The sequence below is a fragment of the Vombatus ursinus genome, unplaced genomic scaffold (genome assembly GCF_900497805.2).
Source record: "Vombatus ursinus unplaced genomic scaffold, bare-nosed wombat genome assembly UNPS02006779.1, whole genome shotgun sequence".
NCBI classification, from domain to species: Eukaryota; Metazoa; Chordata; class Mammalia; order Diprotodontia; family Vombatidae; genus Vombatus; species Vombatus ursinus.
This window is the reverse complement of record NW_020946557.1, coordinates 12,041,883-12,064,676: the sequence shown is the minus strand read 5'-3', so window position 1 is coordinate 12,064,676 and position 22,794 is coordinate 12,041,883. Positions and strand designations below refer to the sequence as shown.

Below are 22,794 nucleotides of genomic sequence, written 5' to 3'. Positions count from 1 at the left end.
GTTTGCGAGAGTGAGAAAAGAGATCTCCTCAGGTTTCTTTCAGTTGTCTTTCAATAAATGTATCTCTTTAGATTTTGGGCATTTTCCACTTATCAAGAGAAGATGAAGAGCCTCACTTTAGGTTGCTGAAGGAAAAGACTCTGGGAAGACATGAGGTGAGCTAGCAGTCTCCATCATGTCTCTATCAGCTTACTACACTAGATTTGTATGTTACTACTGAGTATCAAAGCCTAGAAGTTGTTAAGTCCAGGTTTCATTTGTGTTTACAAGAGATTGGTGCTCTGAATGCTCATTCATTCATTTATGAACTCACTTATTCACTCAGTCAACAAATATTTATTAAGTACTTACTTTAAGTAAAATACTGTTCTAGGTTTGGGGTGAGTGTGGAATAGAGGGTGAGATATGAAGAAGAATATAGCAAAAACTAGTTTACAAGGTGTTTTAGTTAACAATTTTTTTGGGGGGGGGAGAAGAAAAAAATCATTTTAATTTCTCTCCCTGGACTTTTTATAACATGCCAAAGCAACCTCCTCACCTTGGAAGTTCACTTCACCCTTAGATTTCTTTACACTAGAAGTATTGCCTACTGATAGCCCCTTCCTTTGGTTGTTTGGTTATTCCCAGACCTCAATTTTAAGGAAAACACCCAGGGCAACCATATCTTTATTCCTATCAATAATTGACAATGAGAAATGTAATTAATCAACAAACATTTATTAAGTGCTTACTATGTGCCATACACTTTACTAGGTGCTGGAGATACAAATAATAAAACAATCTACATTCTTAATAACTTCATACTCTAAAAGATGTGTGAATGGGGGGGCAACAAGTGTATAGTAAATATAAAGAGAATAAATACAAATAAATGCAGAGTAGTCAAATACAGGGTATTTCAAGAGGGAGCAGTTGAGGAGATCAGGAAAGACTTTGTATTGTGTAATGTCTGCATTCTCCTCCATAGGTATCCTTGTGATTTAAAGAGAGAAAAGAATGTCTCCAATATTCTGGGCAGACTCAATGTGGTGAAAAAGAGGTTAAGTGACTTTATGAGAAAAAAAGATTAAATGACTTTCCCAGGGTCACACCCCTAGTTAGTATCTGAGGCCAGATTTGAATGCAAGTCTTCTTGACTCCAAGTCCAATCCAACTAACTGTCTCATATATACTACCTTACTAAAGATAAATTTTATTATAGTTTCACATGCTTTGTATACCCTTCATATATGACAATTTGTTTTAAATTAACTTTGACTTCTGATTCATATTTTAACTTATTCAATATTTGTCACTAATTATAAAAATCTTTGGTGCTTGATGGGACATAGTAGAATGTAAATTTCTTAAGGACAAAGCAACACAAGTCAACAAGCCTTTATTAAGTATTTAATATGTGCCAGGCACTGTGCTAAGTGCTGTAAATACACACAGAAGCCAAAAGAAAGCTAGTAGTTGCCCTCAAGGAGCTTACATTCTAATGGTGGAAACCAAAACACAGAAGGGGTCCAAAAGAGGAAGAAGGAAAACAGAGAAGTGCTAGTGTGGAGGCATGGTGTCAAAATTCAGAAAATCCAAAGCAGCCCCAAGAGAGGAATAAAGGTTGGTTGGCCTGGTGTCCTCCACAAAATGGAGGCCCCAGGAAGAATTCACCAATGGGAGAAGGGGGTGGTATGGTGGAGGGATGTTTCTAGCTAAGAAGGCCATAGGAGCAGATAGATGTTGAAGAATAAGGAAGCCAGAGATACTGAGGGAAGTTCCATGGTGAAACTGCAGCTGAGTTGCTTTTGTAGCTAAGAACCTTGCGAACACTCTTATTTATTACATTATTTTTGACAAATGAATGCCTTTTTATTTGAATTGAAAGATCCAACCATATTATTTTGCAGAATAAGAACTTGGAGCCCAGCTAGATTAAATAACTGGCCCAGGGTCATACAGCTTGAAAAATATTGGGGCTACAACCCAGTTTCCCTGAGTGTTAATTCAATACTCTTTTTTTTATACGAGATTGTTTCAAATTGTATAGCATGAGTTTCCTTAGCAGGAAAGGACCAAGAGAGTGTGGTAGGAGTCATAGTATTAATATCTTCCAGCATTTCTCAACATGAGAAATCCAGGCTTCTTTCCTTTTTGCAACAGGGATTTTTTTATTTTGTTCAGGAGTTTTCAGTAGTGTCCAATTCTTCGTGATCCCTTTTGGGGTAGCTATCCCTAAAACGAGACAAAGATCTCCAAGGACCTAATTGGCCCTGACTTTTTTTTATAAAGCTGGTGACTTATAGGCGGCTTTAATTTTGTTTTTGTTATTGTTATTTTTTTTTCTTTTTTTCCCTTAGTATTGCCCATGTCAAGAGTATTGTCCAGGAAAACCTTTAAAAGCATTTGAATGGTGGAAAGTCCTATAGAAGATCTTTAGGACCTTCCCATCATAGAGTGGTACGTGATAGGACTAGTATCTACCAGTGTTTCCCTATAATAGGAGTTGAATCCTTGCCTCCATCCATCTTGTGAATAGGGATTAGCTTTCTTCAGATGAAAGAAATGAAATCTGACATCAGACCTGTACAGTTTAATGGTACAGAGTCCAGGGTTTTCTCTGCTTTTATCTGCTTCCTAAAGTCAGCCGCAGACTGGGAAGGTAGAACCTCTTGTTAGGGCTAGTGGCAATAGTTGTGACCTTATTGCCCCAGGGATCAATTGCCAGGCCTCCCTATGCCAGTAACTGGCATATTCTACCCATTTTTAGAACAATATGAAAAGTCATCCTCTATGCATTTCTGACAATTAAATTGCTTTTTATGTTGAGAGAAAAATCATTATTCATTCACAGTTACCTTTCCCCCAAGGCAAAACTGAGATCATGTTGGACTCATCCTTTAGCAGCCAAATGAATTTTTTGGTGGTAGCTGTAAGTCAGCAGGGAATGGTTTCTGCTGATTCAAAACATTTTCTTGGTACTCGGAGGAGAAAGATAATGTAAAAATCACAAAAACACATGGTGTCAAGTTCAGTAAAAGGTGTTTGCATTCTCAGTTTGTCTGACACAGCTTATTGCCAGTACAGCAATTCATTATGAGAGAGTAGACATAAGACTAGAGTACTGGATATAGAATTTAGTTATTGCCAAGCAATAAAATGTCTGGTTGGTTCATTCTCCTGCCTGAAAAATCACAAAAATTGAGTTTAAAGTACAAGCATAATTTTGGAACAATGTTGGTAGATGACAAAACCTGTTTCTCAGCTATGAAGGGAGGTAAAATCAATATCTTGGGAATTTTGGAGGCATATGGAGCTACATTAGTTCCCTGAGAGGAAACCAACCATTTTTTTACATTAGAAATTAGAAGTCAGCTATTGAAGTAGTAAACTGAGATCATTATATCCATCTATCTATCTATCAATCTATCTACCTATCTATCTATCTATATATCTATATCTATCTATCTATCTATATACATATCTTCAGATTTTTTTGTGCCCCAGAATTATGCACCAAAAAAAAAAAAAAGAAGAGGAGATTTTTTGGGCATCACAAACTTAATATGAGTGAGTAGTGTGCTATGACAGCCTGGAAAACTAATGCTATCATAGTGTCAAGAAAAGAACAATGTCCAGGAGTAGAGAGGTGATAGTGCCACCATAGTCTGCTCTAATCAGACCAAGAGGGTTGTGTTCAGTCTGGGTAGGTGCCAGTGTTAAAGTTATAATGAGAACATATATTAATGAGAAATATGTATATGTATTCAATTCAGTCATTTTTCAGTTTTGTACAACTCTTCACGACTCTATTTGGGGTTTTCTTGGTAAAGATATTGAAGTGGTTTGTCATTTCCTTTTCCAGTTCATTTTACAGATGAAGAATTGAAACAGAGAGGGTTAAGTGACTTGCCCAGGGTCACTCAGCTAGTAAGTGTCTGAGGTCAGAGATGAACTCAGGTCCTTTTGACTCCAGGGTTGGTGGTCTATCCACTGTGCCACCTAGCTGCCCCAGTTAAGACATATTTAAAGAGTAATATTGATAAAGTTATACTGAAAAAAACTATCACAATTTACAAATTATGAAGACCAATATTGATATAAAAATGAGTGTGAAGAAACTGAACTTGAAAAGCAGGTGATGAGTTACAAAAAGAGAAAAGAAAATACAAAGAAAAGGTTTAGTATGCTAAATAAGAGCATTGTATTTGCTATCAAGATTCAGGAGAATGGCTATGTGGAAATCTAATTAATAAACTGAAACATCCTCTAAATCATAGAATCCTTTCACTTGAAGAGGATACCTAATTTAACCCTCTCAGTTTTGAGAAAGGGAAATTGAGGATGATTAGCTTGCCTCAATTTATACAACTGAGTTGATGCCTAGTCCACTGTTCACCTTGTCCCATCACATAAAAAACTAAACATAAAAACTAATACAATAAAACAGATACTATTATGTTTGTAATTAGTAGCATTTATATGACAAAGCTAGTACTCCTTGAGGTAATATTTAATCATATCTTCATGAATCCAAGCCCAGTACTCTATTCATTGTGCTACCTACCTACCATTGAGAGAATGCCAAACGAGACGCAACACTGAATAACAAATTAACAAAAACTTTTAAAATAATTAATCTTATGTTGCTGAGAATGTGTTAAAAAAAACTCCTTTAATGAGCTTAGCCTTCTTTGGAAAACAATGGCCAATCTTTTTATTTTTAATACCAATATTCTACCAGCATTGCTATAAAGGAACAAGATGCAAAAAAAAAAGTCTCTGAAGAACTGAAAATGAATATCACATAGAGGTCAATGGAAAAGTATATTGTGGGTATGATCAGATTGTAACATACAGCCAATGAAGAGCTTTGAAGAACAGGAGTAATAGATGTCATCAGGGAAAAAGTATGCTATGACGAAAGATAAGTTAGTCATATGGCAAGAATAGCAGATGACAGGTGGACAACCACAACATTCCACTGGTATGCTTATGATTTCAGGAGAAAGTGACAAAGGCTCTAGGTCCTTTTGCCCGTCCCCTTTGATAAACTTATGAGAGGACATAGACAAGAGTCACATAGGATAGGCACATATGAATGAGTTACAATTGGCCTCCTTGGAGGCAATATTCAAATCAATTGCATCACAGATTCAATTGAATATTGAGTAGTAAGAACATGAGCAAGTCAGTAGAAGGGAACAAAAAAATCCTCTGGGAATACTTATACTTCAATACTTCCAAAAGTGATTTCATTGCAAATTAGGAGAGCAAGGACTGGCTTACTTCTCAGATCTATGAAAAAGGGAAGAAATTGTGACCAAAGAGAGTCTTATGAGGTATGAAATGGATAATTTTGATTATATTAAATTAAAAGACTTTTGCACAAACAAAACCAATGCAACCAAGATTAGAAGAAAAGTAGAAAGCTTGAAAACATTTTCATAAGTGTCTATGGTAAAAGCCTCATTTCTCAAATATATAGACAACTGAGTCAAATTTATAAGAATATGGGTCATTCCTTAGTTGATAAATGGTCAAAGGATATGAACAGGAAATTTTCAGATGAAGAAATCAAAACTATGTATAGTCATATGAAAAAATGCTCTAAATTACTATTAATTAGAGAAATGCAAATCAAAACAACTTTGAGGTACCACCTCGTGCCTATCAGTTTGGCTAATATGATAGAAAAGGAAAATGATAAATGTTGGAGAAGATATGGGAAAATTAGAACACTAATGCATTGTTAATGGCATTGTGAACTGATTTAACCATCCTGGAGAGCAATTTAGACTTAAGCCCGAAGGACTATAAAACTGCATACCCTTTGATCCAGCAATACCACTACTAGGTCTGTATCCCAAAGAGATCATAAAAAAGGCAGAAGGACCTACATGTACAAAACATATTCACAGAAGTTCTTTTTGTGGTGGTGAAGAATTGGAAATTGAGGGGATGCTCATCAATTGGGAAATGGCTGGATAAGTTGTGGTATTTGAATGTAATGGAATACTATTATACTATAAGAAATGATGAGCAAGCAGATTTCAGAAAGAACCTAGAAATACTTACATGAATTGATGCAAAGTGAAGTGCACAGAACCAGAACATTGCACACAGTAACAGCAACATTGTGCAATGATCAATTACGATTGACATAGCTATTCTCAGACTCATGATGGAAAATGCTATCCACATCCAGAGAAGGAACTGATGGAGTCTGAATACAGATCAAAGTCTATTGTTTTCACTTTATTTTTTATACATCCTTCTATATGAAATTTATATATAGAATGTATATGTGAAATTTATATATAGAAATATGTTCTACATGATTATACTTCTACAACGTATCAAATTGCTTATCATCTTTGGGGGAAAGAAGGAGGGAGATAATTTGGAACTCAAAGTTTTATAAAAAATAAATGTCAAAAATTATATTTACATGTAATTGAAAAAAACATATTATTTCAAAAGTGATTTCATAAGAGTGGGTACTCCTCTCCATCCATATGAATCTTAGCTCTTCCAGGCTATGGCCAAAAAGAATCCATTATCAGGAGGCCAATCTTCTATTAAGCTTTCTGTATTTAGAAAGGCTGGATTCATAACCCATTGCTATACTTCAAGGCTTCCCAGCTGGCAGGATCAATAGACACCATGTTTCACTAACAAACCTCAAGAACTCAAGAACATCCTAGTCCATGATGAAGTGTCTAAATTGATCATTTGTAGATGACAGGGAATAATGCTGAAAATAATATAACTGAAAACCTCGTCATATGGAAAGGATAAGCCTAAGAACAATCAATTGGTCAAGTCTAAAAACATTTTTGATCAATAAAGGATATATAATATATATGTATATATATATATATATATATATATACATACACAAACTTCTAGGATTATATTATTTAAAATGGACTTTAGAGAACAGTTTACCTCTGTTACTTAACATGACAAAACTTCGACCCAGAGAAGTTAAACAACTTGCTTATGATCACAAAGGTAGTAAGAAGCAGAGCCAGGAACACAACCATGTCATGGACAGTGGTAGTTTCTGAATACAGGTAGTCTTCCAAGCCCCACAATATAGATATATGATACAATCAGAGGAGGTCTTCACCCAATTACTAGCTTTGTAACTCTAGGTAAGTCACTTCTCATATTTACCTCAGTTTCTTCATCTGTAAAATAAGGGAGTTGCAAATGGCAGTGGCTTTGAGTTCTAAATCTATGATACTATAAGCTGTCAAAAAGGAAGAGGGGGAAGAGGGAGAACCAATATATGACTTGGACAAATGAAAATATAAGAATTTCACAAAGTAGAGGAAACATCTCTTCAAGTCAGTCCAGGAGGGATAGGAAGCTTACAAGAATGAAAGTCTGAAGACTTTCTGATGGGATGGGTGAGGACCTTTGCAGCATAAGATGGCTAAGTGTGCTGAGGGGATCTGAATTCCCTGGCTTCTTACTGTTTAGTCATTTTATTGAAAGTCTCTTAATAGCATTATTCGTTATAAAAATGATGGAAACAAAATCTGTATCCCATGTTTAGGGAATGACTGTATAAGTTTAGAGAATGTGGAGTTTCCACACCAGGAAGTTACCCACATTGGTGAAATCACAGGTCATTCTCCTACCTCCAGCCTCACCTCCAAAAAAAATAATGAAATATTATTGTGTTAAAAAGAATGACAGATATGAACATTTCGGAGAAAAGTGAGAAGACTTTACGAAGTGATGCAGAATGAAGAAAGTGGCCCAAACAACAATATATGCCATAAGAGCAGCAATGTAAATAAAAATCAACGCTGAGAGGCAGCAACACTTAGCCTTATCTGTTGTTTTTACAACAGATACATTGTCACTATAGTAACAAAATCAAAGTACATGTACTTCCTTTCAGTTAACAATGACTACACTGCAAAAGTGGAAAGCAACATATAAGATCAGTCATAACCATGCTATTATAGTTTTGCGTAACTATTTTTGAGAAATGTACTTCAGAATGGGATCTGTTTGGGTGATTTTGGGAAATAGCTGTTATGCTTTAATAAAATGTATTAATTTTATTTAAGATAATTGGTACCAAAAGAAAAAAGAAAAACAAGAAAATAATTTTAAAAATAACATGGAGCTTGAACCCTGGGAAGTTGTTAAAGTATGGGATATCATAGGTTCAGCTGTCTCTTTATGATTTCAAATTAATAAGAAAGATTCCTAGAAATGAAACAAAAACATCAATAAGAAAGGGAGAAATGAAGCAAGTCACCCTAAGATAATTTCTACAGGAAAAAAAAAATGAGACTCCTCAAGCTATCATTTCTGGTTCTCCCACCAGAGGTATTGCTGCTCCATTAGAATGACTGCCTTGCTCTTCTGTTTGTATCCAGAGTACTTAGCACAATGCTGAGAACACAGTAAATCTTAATGAATGATTTTTTCATCCATTTATCACTTTCCTCACACATGGGACTTCTTAACGAGTCAGACTTTTTGTTCCTTCCGGCAGGGTTAGGCATCAGCTTTTGAAGTTAACCCTTTGGCAGTATTCAAATAGATCCTCAGGATAGGTTGGAAGGAGGAAAGATTATACAGCTATGGAGGAAAGTGGAGTCCTCTGAAAGTTTACTTACCAATGTTCTTCCTGAACCTTCCATCAATCCTTTAGTTTGCTAAAGATTTCAAATTTAAACAATCTGAGCCCCAGGCCTGGGACTTAAAAAACAAACACAATACAATAAAAACATGAATATGGATGCTCTGGCCCCAATCTTTTACAGCCTGCTATACCTTCCCTCAGGGTTTTCAAGTACCCTGAGAGACCTGTGAATGTCTCTTTTTTCTGCCAGCAGCTCAAGTCCTACTGACTATGTTCCTCCCCCTCTTAGTGTATGCCCTTTGCCAAGTTACTTTACCTACCCTCCCCAGGCCCAAGTTTTCTTACCCAGTGACTATCACCCCAATTATATTTAACCATTTAACATTAATTGGCTTTTAGAAACTGATTTTTAGTTTGAAGATATAGCAAGAACAAACATACAAACATTTTCCCTAACACTGTGGGGACATAAGCCACCCCTACACAACCATTCTTGTGGGGGTAGGGTTAAGGGTAGAATTAGGCTCAAGACTTATTTCAACTCCTACGTAGCACTGGTTCTACAGGAATAGCATTGTTTCCTGGTGAGTCCTCCACTGGACTGGGGTCCCAGGGGTAACTACCAAACATAATTTACTCCCCCTAGATATCTTCAGCACCTTGCTTGGAATCCAAGCAAGATCTGAGATCTGAGATCTGTCTACAAGAATTTCTGAGGTTTGTGTTCCCAAATCAGAGACTTTACTCCTTGAATTTAGAATGAACCCAGACCCATTTCTCAGGGGCCATATGACCTTAGAGGAGAAGGAGGCTTGATGTCACTCCACCACTTCTTTACAGAGCATAGCCGAAGACAATGAGGTGAAGAACCTGATAAAGCTGATTGAGGTCTTTTTTGAAGATGCCAGTAATTCTTGTGAATACCCGAAATAGTTGTGACTAATCTCATATTTTTTTTAAATTTGGTACCATATTCACTTTCTCATGCAGTACATCTGAGAGTATGCGGTTAAAGCATAAATGTGGTAACTCTACTGTAATTGGTGATGAAAATACTGTTATTAAAAGTTTTATAGATCTTCAATTTTTATCTCCTCAATGTCTTCTATTCAAGTATAATTGAATTTTTTATCAATGATTTTAAAGAAGTCATGGATACCATGTTGATTAAACTTGTATATGGCACAAAGCTAGGAGGGATTCCTAATATGCTGGTTGAAACATCAGGTTCCAAAAATACCTCTCACTAGGATATTGAAATGAATCAAAAAAGATGAACTCTTTTATGGGTAAATAGAATGTTTTATGCTTGGGTTAAAAAAATCAATTCACAAATCAAATACAGAACAGGAGTGGTATTCATGTGAAAAAGTTCTGGGAGCTTTAGTGTATTATACATTCAATATGAAGGCAGATATGACTCCAGCCTCCTCTCCTGCCCCTCAACCCCAAATATTGCTATCCGAGGTGGCATTGAAATAGTGTCCAAAATGAAGGAGGTAGTAATTTCATTATACTCTGCTCTGGCAAGGCAATAAAATTTAGGAAACACATAGGGATGCTCAAATATATCCAGGATGGGGGTGGGGGTTTAAATAGGATGATGAAAGGTTGGGAAACCATGTCTTACAAAAGAACTGACTGTATTTAGACATGAGAAAATAAGACTTAAAGATAATATGAGATCTGTCTACAAGAATTTGAAGGGCTGTCAAGTAGAAGGATTAGATTTTTGCTCGGCATCAGAAAATAAAATTGGGATTTCATAGAAGAAGGAAGGAGAAGTTGTAGAGAGACAGATGAACCAGAAAGGACCATTTATATAATCTATTCAACTTCCTTTGTTTTATGGGTGAGGAAACTTGGGCCAGGGTTGGGGGGGGGGGGGGGGGTAAAGTCACTTGGCAAAGGGCCAAGTGAGTTAGTTGCAGAGGAGGGACTAGAACATGTGTCTTGTAACTTCTAGTCCCAATGCTTTTTCCAGGTAATTTAGAATTGACTAAGTCACTATTTTCATATACCAGGAAGTCAAGTAGTCTGATATCAGAAAGATTCCATAAGAAAGGCTGAAAAATACTGTGGGGTAGAATAGCTAAATAAGAAGTGGGCAAAGGTATCCAGAGAGAATGATCTGGAGGCAGTTTTTGATTAATGTTTTGATGGATCTATGATTTCATAGATGTTGTTGCTTCCTTCAATGGTTCAAGTCACAACTCAAATGTACCCTCACATCCTGGGTGACTTTTGTCTATCAACTTCCATAAGTCCTTCATAGAATATTTACCCAATGTGCTACAGACCTTCTTCTTGGTCTTATAGTATTTCATGAATACCTTTTATCACTTGAGCAGTCCATTATTCTCATTGCATGACTGGCCCACCTTATTTCCTTGTTATACTTGTATTGATATCTGTTATGCCACTTCTTGTTTACAAACCATGGTCAGTCATATACTACAGTTTCATGTCCATGTAGGCATAAGTAATGTGATGAAGTGAAGAGCACTGAGTTTGGACTTGGAGGATTTGGTTCAAGTGTAAGCTCTGCCATTTATTACCTGTATGACCTTAGACATACAGGTAATATGGACCTCAATTTTTTCCTGTAAAACTAGATGACCTACCTCCAACATCTCTTCTAGCTCTAAATCCTGTGAATCATTTCCAAATAATTAGAGATATCCAAATTAGGAATGGAAATTTATAGGTCTTTCCTCCTTAATGATGGCCTTTAGCCAGGATTAATGATCATTCTGGACATGCTGGAGGTCTTTTTTGGTAGGACAGAGGTTGGAGTGGATGGTCTCTATGCTATCTTCCACCTCTTAGATTTTGGGATTTTGGCGTTGCACCTGATTGCTATGTCTATCCACTTTACAAGATGTAAGTATTAGTTATGTGAAATAGTTTCTCGGCCCTTTGGTTCTTCTTCCATGTTGTGGCAACTTCTAACTTCCGAAGAAAATGGTAGCTTATATTTATGTCTTTTCCTTTATCAATTCCCCATTTTTCTAAATGTCATACCTTGTTTGCATAGGTCAAATTGGATTTATGTAGTAGTTGTGATTTCAGTCAGTGTTTTCTTTTCATCTTTATTCTTGCTTTTCCTTTGGTATTGATTGTGATTTTTGCTTTAAGTAAGTGAATGACTGAATGCACCGAACCTCCTCGTTCTAAAAAGACCTCTACATTGTTAATCAGGGATTTCTGGTCCTTGAAGACAATGGTGTCAAACTGAAATAGAAAAAAGATCCCTTCAGGGGAAATATTGACTTAGGAAATCACAAATTAAAATTATCTATTTTAATTTTATTTCTATTTATTTTATTAAACATTTCCTAATTGCATTTTAACTTGGTTGGGCAGTAGACCACATGTTGCAGTGGGCTGTGTGTTTAACACCTTTGCTTTAAGATATAGTCAGTTCCACTGGTTTTGATGTATTTGGTGTTCAATCCCCAGTGTGAAATTTAATTCTGTGAACAATGATTGATGTTGTTTGCCAAAAGTGTATTTTCAATAACCCCACATATTTAGCAAATATCTTTTAGGTAGGGGATGGCAAGGAGTAATCTTAGAATAATATATTTTGGGGGAGATATATTGTCAATAGAATGACAGGACATTTCACACCCTGTCTCCATGCCTTTGTACAAGCTGACTCCCATATCTAGAATCACTCCTTCTTCTCACTTCCATCTCTTACAATCTCTAGTTTCTTTCAAAGCCCAGATTAAATGCTGCCTTTTACTTGAGGCTTTCATACTCACTTGCCCTCACCAATTACCTTGTATTCATTTTGCATATATTATAAACTTATATGTATATGTGTATATATATATATATATATATGTATGTATGTATATCATCTCCCCCTTGAGAGCAGGGACTCTTTCATTTCTGTGTTTGTATCCCCAAAGCCTAACATATTGCTTGGTAAGTACTAGATACTTAATAAACGGTTATTGATTAATTGATTGATTCTATTTTTGGCAGGGGCATATTGTCTCCACCTGAGAATCTCAAGATTTTGGCTCACTAAAATCAAGCCCCTCAAAATGTCCCAAAGTAGATTTTTAAAGCATAGAATCTACTCAGGGATGAATGTAGAATTCATTTGCTTACAGAAGTGTATTTAAGTAGAGTTATACTGATTGGCAAATAAAAATTTTAAGTACTTACTTTGTGTTAGGTATTCTGCAGTACCTTGAGGTATAAACACAGTCTCTGCCTACCAGTAGCTTACATTCTAAATGAAGGGAAACAAAAACATGGGGCCTGGTGCTGGAAGATGGTGGGAGGGAAGAGGGAGGCAGAGGCTGAGAGATTGAGGGAACTTGTGCAGAGCTATAAGTCAAGGAAGATAAGGCAAAAGCTCCCCTATTCAGGCTTGGGAAACCAGGGGTGGAATTCAAGGTTCAGATGGGAGGGAGATGAGGGTAAGGTTAATGGCTAGGGAGCAGACATATTATAAGGAAACTGTCAAGAAGTGGAATGGGAGGTTATTATTCCTTTTGAGTTGCTTTCTATTTTATACCATTCAGATTTTTGTGCCATTGCATCCCCTAATGTGGTTCTAAATTGAAGTCCCAGAATCATAAAGTTCAATCATGTTGACAGCCATTAGTTTATAGATTTGTAACTGGAAAGAAAAATCATCTAGTCCAACCTCTTCATTTTTAAGGTTGAAGAAATGGAGGTCTTGCACGTCCTTCCCTGCTGCTGACATTTAACACAAAATCCATTCCGGAGGTGAAGTTCTCTTCCTGAAGGCATAGTCTGCCTTGCTTGCTGGAATTTGTACCACCAGGTATCTCAGGGTCCCTAACATTTAAAAAATGCTTAATACATTTTTTTAAAATTTATTACATCACAGCAAACATCATGATATACATCCTTTGATACTTCAGAGAATGTGCTCCACCTTTGACTCATTAAAATGCTGCTTCCCATTCAGACATCTAAGTTAGAAACCAGTTACCCAAAGAGATCAAAGAAAAAGGAAAAGGTCCTATATGTAGAAAAAAAGGTGGCTCTTTTTGTGGTGGTAAAGAATTGGAAATTGATGGGATAACCACCAATTACTGAATGATTGAACAAGTTGTGGTATATGATTGTGATGTAATACTGTTGTGCTATATATAAGAAATAATGATCAGGATGATTTCAGAAAAACCTGGGAAGACATATGAACTGATGCGAAGGGAAGTAAGCAGAACCAGGAGCACATTATATATATTAACAGCAACACTGTAATGATGATCAATTGTGAAAGACTTAGTTACTCCAGATAGGACAATGATCCAAGACAGTTTTAAGGACACAGGATGAAAAATGCTATCTACCTGCTGAGGAGGGAACTGATAAACTCTGAGTGTAGATTGAAGTATAATATTTCACTTTTTTTGCAACATGGCTAATATGAAAATATGTTTTGCATTTCACATGTATAATTGATATTATATTGCTTGCCTTCTCAGTGGCAGAGAAGCGACTGGAGGGAAGTAGAGAATTCTGCATTTAATTTTTTTTTAAAAAAGGAATGTTAAAAATAAACAAATAATAAATTTATTTTTTTAAAAAAGAAACCAGTTAGATCTTTACGGTCAGAAGGAAGGAGATGACCTGTGGTACGGCTCTTAAGTTACTTAAATATGAACCCTATATGTAGCAATGAGTTTAAATATCAACTTTGTTTTTGATGCCTCTGGTTTCTTGAAGGGAAGTACGTAATCTTTATGCAGCTCTGTCACTGTCATTCATTCTGCATTCACAACTTTCTCAAGCATCTCTTTCAGTTTTAAATTTAGATTAAATGATCCTTTCCTTTTTATCAGCTTCCTCCCTTCCAAATCACAGACCTTCCTCTTAATGAGGGGTTGTTAATTTGGAATCCATGAGCTTAAAAAACATATTCACATATACAAATAAAACTATTTAATAATCATAATAGGTTTCCCTTAGAATCCCATGCATTTAAAAACATTATCCTGAGAATGGGGCAGCTAAGTAGTGCAGTGGATAGAGTGCTGGGCCTGGAGTCAGGAAGAATCATTTCCCTGAGTTCAAATCTGGTTTCAGACGCTAGCTGTGTGACCCTAGGCAAGTCACTTTAACTCTGTTTGTCTCAGTTTCTTCATGTGTCAAATGAGCTGGAGAAGGAAATGACAAACCACTCCAGTATCTTTGCCAAGAAAATTCCAAATGGGGACACAAAGAGCTGGATAGGACTGAAAAACAACCAAACAAATTCTAAGAAAGGGTTCATGGGTTTCACCAGATGCCCAAGGGGTCTATAACACACAAAAAATGTTAGTAACCCAAAATGCTCCCCTTTCTCCTAATTTCTCTTTTCCTTTCCCAAGAGCCATAATCAAGTTACACCAGTCCCACCCCCGTCTCTCACCTGAGTCCCTTCCTCTTCCTCGACCCCTCCTACCCACTGCATTCCCTCCCACCCGCTGTAGCCTCTCTTTTTCCTTTGGATGCCCCGCCTCCGCGGAGCCCCGCCTCCGCGGCCCTCCCTTCTGCTCTCCGGACGTCCTATCTCAAGAAGGAGATGGAGGCGGAGATTACTTTCCCGTCGACGTTTTACGTCATCACGCTAACGCAGTCGTCCCTCGTACAGTGCCAACCTCCTTTTCACTCTACCCCTGCTGTGGGTCAGCGCCCGCTGTCCTGGGTCGTTGGGAAAGGCGGACGCGGAGGGGGATGCGTCGTCCTCGTCCTCCTTGGAATCTGGATCCGTTGTCGTAGGCAGGGATTGTTGCGTCCCTCTCTTCCTAAGGTAAGGCGGTTTGATTTTTGATGCGAGCTGGCGAGCCCCGCCCCTAGTGTGGGGCCTCGTCTGTGGCTGGGCCTCGGCCCCGCCCCCTGGGGGAGGGGGCGGGAGGAGGGGTGGAACGCGCTCGGTGCCCTTGTCCTGGGGCTTTTCAGTCATCCGGCTCTCTGGTGTTCTCCCCACAGATGGCCCATTTCTCCAGCGAGGACGAGGCTCGGCTCCAGTCCATGCTCAGGCAGTTACTGCAGAGCGTGAAGGAAAAAATCACGGGCGCTCCCTCCCTTGAGTGCGCGGAGGAGATCCTCTTGCACCTGGAGGAAACTGATGAAAATTTTCACAAGTAAAGCTTCGTTTGGTATTTTAATCAAACGGACCGGCAGATCAGTAGAAAGTTTAAAGGGCCATCTGAAGCGGTGTCTGAACGAAACCTGCCGCTACTTCCTTCTGTTCAGTTACACTTTTTCCTATTCCCTCTTGACAAGGCTCCCATGAAGAGTGGATGGGTCCCCAGTTGGGGGAAAAATGTTCTTGCTCCTTTTCCTCTTAACTCTCATCTTCATTTCTTCTCTAACACTTCAATCCCCCCCCCCCCCCGCACCTCCCACTACCCCCCCACATACCCACTAATATCTAATAGATGTTTCAATAGTATCAGACCTAAACAGTTAATCCTTTATAGGGCTGTAGGGGGAGCTTTAATAATTTAAAACTGCACTAAGCTTTTTTGGGACACCTTGTCAGAGAGTTGAACAATCCCATTTTTGAGTCTAATCAACACAGAGGGAATGACTGTCCCAAGGAAGTGCAGTATTTTGTTCCTGGTGGTTCAGTGATTGAAGGATTTTATTCCTTTACTGAAAGATTAGGATAACTGAGTTTCAGTGGAAGTCTGGGATTTTTCTATTGAGCTGGATCTTATAAATGGAATGAAAACTTTTTAGTAACTGTTAAAATCTGACCTTAAGATTCCGTAATATTTTTTTAAACCCTTCAGATTCTTGCTTACCTCAAAAAGTAGTTGTTTATATACCTCTGGGGATTTTGTAGCTGCTCTAATTAGAACCTTTAGTTATCTTTTAAGCAGTGGTTAGTTTTAGTCTTAAGATTTGTTTAAATTTTTTTTTGCTTGGCTAATGATAATTTTTCATCCAGGTTTATGATTATTCACCTCTCAATCTATGTGTATATTTCCTCATTTCAAGTCTTAGTACAGATCACTAGATGATATTCCTTTGAGATATCAGAAAGAAATAATTTTATTTGATTAGATTCTGGGTTTTTAATTTTGCCATATGCATCAAGAAAAAAATCAAGCAAGACAGGTTTAGTCAGATACTGTTCTGTTTTTCCTTAGGCAATACAACCACTTGGATGATATTTGATCCTGGACAGACTTTAAGCTAAATACAGGATTAATTGTGTTATGTCACATGCAGTGAGTTTGTCAAATCATTTTTATGATAATTGATGCTAGTAGCTTAGTTAAACTTGTAATAAGAGTAGACATTTCACTTTACAAACAGCTTTACATTCATTTCTCTCATTTTATCCTCACTATAACTCTATGAGATACATATTACAGATATTATCACCATTTTACAGATGAGTAAACTGAAAGTTAGAGAGGTAAAGTCATTGATTTTTTCCTGAATCATACAGCTAGTAAGTTTCAGAGGTGGGCTTTGAACTTAGGTCTTCCTGGTTTCTAGTTCAGCATTTTAGTTGCACTAGTTAGGTTCCCCTGTAATAATGTGGCAGGTCTTTTTTTTTTTTTTTCAGGTGATAAAGGGGCATAGTTCATTAAGTAACTGCATTATTTCTATATTAAATGGCTGTCAGATTCAGCACTAAAAAGGTAACTCAAACTTGCAAGTAAATTTAAAGGCTCTGGAATTCAGAAGGGTACTTTCCTCTGTGTGTGCAGGGGAAGGGAATAAGCATTTATGTAGTATCTACTCTGTATTAGGTAATGTGCTAAGTGCTTTTTACAATTTTATCTCATTTGATCTTCATAACAAATCTTTAAGGTAGATGTTTTTATTATCCCCATTTTACATATGAGGAAATTGTGCCTAGGGTCACAGTCTAGTAAGTTGCTGAGGATGGATTTAAGCTGAGGTCTTCTGATTTCAGTCCCAGAGCTCTATCTACTGCCTTTTCAAAGTGTGGCCTAAAGACTTCCAATGAGGGGAGGCGTCCCTGACACCCTGTAATAGAGCCCACAATGATAAAACTTTTCATAATACTAAGATGTGTTACTTTCTAAAATGGTAAATATTGATAGGTTGTAATCCACAAAAACAAAAACTCTTTGGGAGGGTCCACTATAATTTTTTAAGGGGAAAGGTGCTGAGTCCCAAAAGTGTGAGAATCCCTTCTCTATGGGAATAATTGGTTAGATTTCCAGGCCAACCCGCAAAGTCCTGTACGACTTAGAACATAGCTTAACTGTAGCCTTGAATATACTTGATTGAGGCTGAGCTCTTAGAAATTTGTGAGGTGCATCAGGGAAGAGTAAAATGATTTCTTTTTCCTTTCCTGACTTCAGGATTGAGTATAGAAAAACATATTTGAAAAGAAAAAAAATTCCTTCATTCTCACTCACTTAACCCCTTTTTGAATCCTTTAGTACTTCTTGCCTTTGAACCCGAAAATGCTAATTGATTTGCCCTTCAAAGTGCTCTGTGATCCAAATTTATCTGCCTTTCATCTTTCCCCCCTTCTCTCATCTCCCTCCCCCATCTTTCTTAGCTAGTTGCTGAGGCTAGCTAACTGTCTGAAAACTTTTTCCCAATCAGTCCCATATGTTTACTAGAGATATTTGCATTGTTCTAAGACTAGTTGGTGACATTTCCAGAAGAGTAGAAAACTGAAGGGGGCGGGCAAGTCAGGCAAACTTGTCCTTGTTTTTGGACAAGGTGATAATCATGTAACTACTTTACCTGGTAGTCTGTAGTTGGTCAGGGCTGAAGTTGCTAACTTGCAGTTGGAAAGTGGTAAAAGAAGGGACTGTTACCACCCTTTTTATGTATGGGTCTTTTTTTTTTTTCCATATGGACTATGTGTCAAAGTTTAAATTTGTAAAACAATACTTAGGGGCTGATAACTCCTACTAAAAATAACATCATATTTTTATGAAAGTGAAGTTCAGTGCATTAAATTATATAATAAAACACCTATTTTCTAATGAGGCTCTTGTGTATAAAATTTTCCCAGACTTATATACGTAGACTAAGGGAGGACATGACTATTAGCAGCTGATAATAAAAACAAGCAGTTTTTATTGTATCATGGAAGGATACCTAAAGTGTTAGTTGTTTGAACTGTATAGTTTGTTCTACTCAAATGTTATAGTATGTAAACACCTTAATTTTGCTATACAGAAAAGTTTATAATAAAACTTGACTTTTAAAAATTCCTAATTATCTGTTACTCACAGTTTGCTGTGTAATTTACAGCAGTGGTGTCAGACTCACATAGAAAAGGGGGAGGGCATTAATTTATACATAAGGATCCCCTGCAGACTGAATATTGATTTAGTTTTAAAATGTAATATCTATGTTTTATTGCATTTTTATTTAATTTATTAAATATTTCCCAATTACAGATTTATCTGGTTTAGGCAGCATTCAAGAGTGTTGCAGGTGGCATGTTTGGCAGCTCTGATGTATGACATGAAAATTTTATGTGCCTTTAACCGTCAGTATCTTCTGGTAGTTCTGTGCTAATGATTTTTTTGGGGAGGGGTCCTTACCTGTGATTTCATTGGTGGAAGAATTTCTTTTACTTCAGTTAATGTGCTAGGTAACGGTTCTGCAATTAATAGAATTAGTCAGTTGCCTGGGGCAATGAAAGTGACTCGACTTGTGTCACACAGACACTAGGTGTATATTATTGGCAGGAGTTGGACTCAGGACGTCTGGATTCATCCTGTCTATCCTCTTTGCCACCTAACTCCACAGCTGGCATCTACCATACCATGCAGCCTCTCTGCTATTTACATGTTTTCTACATAAACAACTATGAGAAACATTGTTTTGCATACCTAATATCTTTCAAAGTGATAACCCTCCTATCTTATGCTTGGAAAATGTATACTGTTATAGTAAAATCGTTCCCTTTTCTTAGATTGAAAATGTGAATTTAGTACTAAATTTGCTATTCAGATTATTGTCTAATACATCATTCTGTACTCACCAATTCTATAAATTCATGTACATATTATAAAAATTTTCAGAACCATAACATTTTAGAAAACATTTCCGTGGCAAGTAACTTAGGTAAAATCTTAGAAGGAAAGTAATAGAAAAAAAAAATTTGGCTTCACTTCATCAGTTAGTAAATACCTCCTATGGATATGTCGCTAGTTCTTAATAATAGTTTCCTAAGCAAGTATAAAAAAGATTGACCATTATGAATAGTGCACCAAAAGGCAAGAGAATTGGCTATAATTGTTCATTAGGCCTCATTTTCACATGACGCCAAATGAGTAAACCTCTCACTGGCAGACCCGTTAAGAGTAGTATTCCAGCGGTATTCCATATAAGTGACCAATTGTTCCCTAAAGTTCTAAGAATGCTTTGAAAAAGGTTATGACAAAATTTAATATTCTTTGGAAACATTGCAATTCATCATTTAGGGCAAATAGTTGAAAAAAGTAAATATGATTGGGTAATTCCATGTTGTACTTGTGGGAAAAAAAATACTATAGAAAATGAAGTATATAGAAGTATGGGAGGCCGGGAAGGAACATAGGTTAAGATGAGTTAGGATCATAGTATTGTTTTAAAGTTGAGAAGATAATCTACAAAGCCAAATGGATATATAATGAACAGTATAGTATGTATAAATGAGTGTAATTAGATCTAGAGCTGAAAGGAATCTTAAATGCTTTCTACATACAGTTTTGAGTCAGAGTACTTGTTACAAGATATTATAACATAATATAACTAAAATATTCTAGGATTCATCGATGGCCTTCTTAAAAGGGCCATTGCAGCTTTAACACAGTTTTCTAACATAATAATTTCCATACTCCCTTATACATTTTGAGCTCTACAACTTAATTAACATGTTCAGTTTAAGAAGATTCCAGTGAAGAGTGACTCCAACAAGAATGAAACCGAAAAGATTCGTATTATAGAAGGGTGGATATAAGTTAAAAATAACAAACTTTCAGAATAAAGGTAGTTGTTATTGGTGTAGGATCCTGAAAGAAACATATGGGCTGTCTATATAGGTGTCTTCAAAAACAGAGGAGACTGGTACAGTGAAAAAGCATTGGCTTTAGAATTAGGGCACCTACATTTTAATCCTGGCTCTTCGAGTTGCTGTGTGACTTTGGGAAAGTGACATGACTTCATTAGACCTTAATTGCTTCATCTGTAAAATGAAGAAGTTGGGATTGATATGGAATTGATTTTAGGTATCTTCCAAATCTTATCTGTGAGTTGCTTGCCATTCTCCTACTTCCAATATAGGTATTTAAAAGCCAGAGGTCTTAAAACTTAAATATGTTAGTTATATTACTTATGGAATTATGTCCTGGAAGTTAAATTCTCTTGATAGAAAAGTTTTTTTTTCAAACAAGAATTAGTGTGTTAGAATATTTGTTTTTATAATATTAAAACAATACCTTATAATTTCTTTGTTTTTCCTCTCTCTAAGAATAAGGCTTAGATTTCTGAATTAGAATAATCCACACTGATCTTAGAATAGCATTTTTCAGTTTAAAGGTAATTTAATCATTTTGGTAACTTCTTTTTACAAATGAAGAAACTGAGGCCCAGAACAATTAAGCTTACACAATTAATCTTACTTAGTTAATCTTAATTAGTTAATCTTAAATCCTAATCCTGTGTTCCATTCATTATGACATGTCTTTACCCATATACATTTTTCTTATACTTGTACATAATTCATTTCTTATGCTCTGTCTACTGCTTTTTTTGTACTACTTATTCAATCTTTTTTTCTTGAACTTAAACCTTTCTATTTTGTAGATTTATCCAAGCATTTTTATAATTCTTTACATGTAATGAACATTTACCAGGCTTATTTAAGAAATTAGAAAACTAAATAGTGTGATCAAATAATCAAGCAGTTGTTAAGAATTTTTAAGCACCTGCAATACCTATTCTAGGTTTTTTGAAGAGCCAAAAGAAGTAGATTTTTTTATTTTATTTTGCCATTGAGATCCTGAAATAAACATCTAACTACTTCAAGTACCCAGAGAACAGACAACCCAATCCATATTTATTAAGTTCTGGATTGTTTTATAGGAACTCAAGTACAATAGGTATTAATGTTTAGAGAAGTTCTTTGTAGGCTGAGGTTTTGAAAAGTTTCAGGAGAACTTGAGTCAAGCTTATAGCTCAAGCTGTAAGATCTCTTTTGACAAAATGGTGGCAGAGAGGAAAGGAGCTTCCAGATATGGAGAACAGCATGAGCAAAATCATATAGATGGCAATAGAGATATGAAGACCCAGGGAAGAATACACGGAGTCTATGGTACAGTGGAAAAGTACTGGGTTCGGAATTAGGGGACCTTCATTTTAAAGCTGGCTTTGACATTTGCTGTGTGTTCTTGGACAAACGATTTGATTTCAATAGGCCTCAGTTGCCTCGTCTGTAAAATAATGGAGTTGTTGGAAATGATGTGGAATTGGGAAATTTCCTTCCAGATCTCTCTAAGACTTTTTTCTTTATAAAAAATTGAAAAAAAAATTGAAATTTATTTTGGATTTTTTTAAATGCAACTAAAGAAAGCATCTTATATGTTGCAATCCATTTGTTACTTATCCATAAGTTCTAAAATGGTTCAATTGAACTATTTTATTTAAAATTAACATTTTAGTATGGTTTACCATGCATTTTAGATTTAAAGGTAGGTGGTAACATTTTCTCTTGTATTGGACTGGATTAAAGCAGAGCATTTGGGACCTTGTGTGGTATAAGTCTAGCTAAAATGAGTTATTTGACTTTCTATACCTCTCCCTTTACTAAAGTGACCTCCACTTGTTCAGCTCCTGCTCAAGGCCTAGTTCATATTCCATCTCCATTAAATCCTTACTGATTTCCATATCCCCTGAAATTCTTATAGCAGTTTACAACTCTCTTTTTCCACATTCACCTTCTCCCTTGTATTGTAGTTAATTATGCATGTCTTATTTTACCTGCTTCTGCGTAGTGCCCAGTACAGATTCATGTACAAATTAGGTGCTCATTAAACATTTCTTACCAAATAAATAAAGGTACTTTAAATTATTGCAAAATCATGAACATCTCAAGGGTTTGGACCAGATATGGAATTAGGGATTCTGAAGCAAATGATCCATGTTGAGTGTATCAAATGGGGTCAGTTTATGGTAGGACTTTTGAATGTCAGGTTAAAGAAAGTGGACTTTAGAATCATGAGAGA

The 22,794-nt window shown here is 36.4% G+C and overlaps 1 protein-coding gene across 2 annotated transcripts in view; it reads left to right on the top strand.

Moving 5' to 3' along the window:
* Positions 1–15,184: 15,184 nt before the first annotated feature.
* The window catches only part of TBC1D32 (TBC1 domain family member 32), a 232,465-nt gene continuing 224,855 nt past the window's right edge, over positions 15,185–22,794 (top strand). For both annotated transcript variants that reach the window (XM_027848616.1, XM_027848617.1), the window contains exons 1-2: positions 15,185–15,380; positions 15,560–15,714. In XM_027848616.1, the coding sequence (XP_027704417.1) occupies positions 15,560–15,714 (155 nt within the window). In that variant the 5' untranslated portion in view covers positions 15,185–15,380. The remainder of the gene's footprint in view (positions 15,381–15,559; positions 15,715–22,794) is intronic.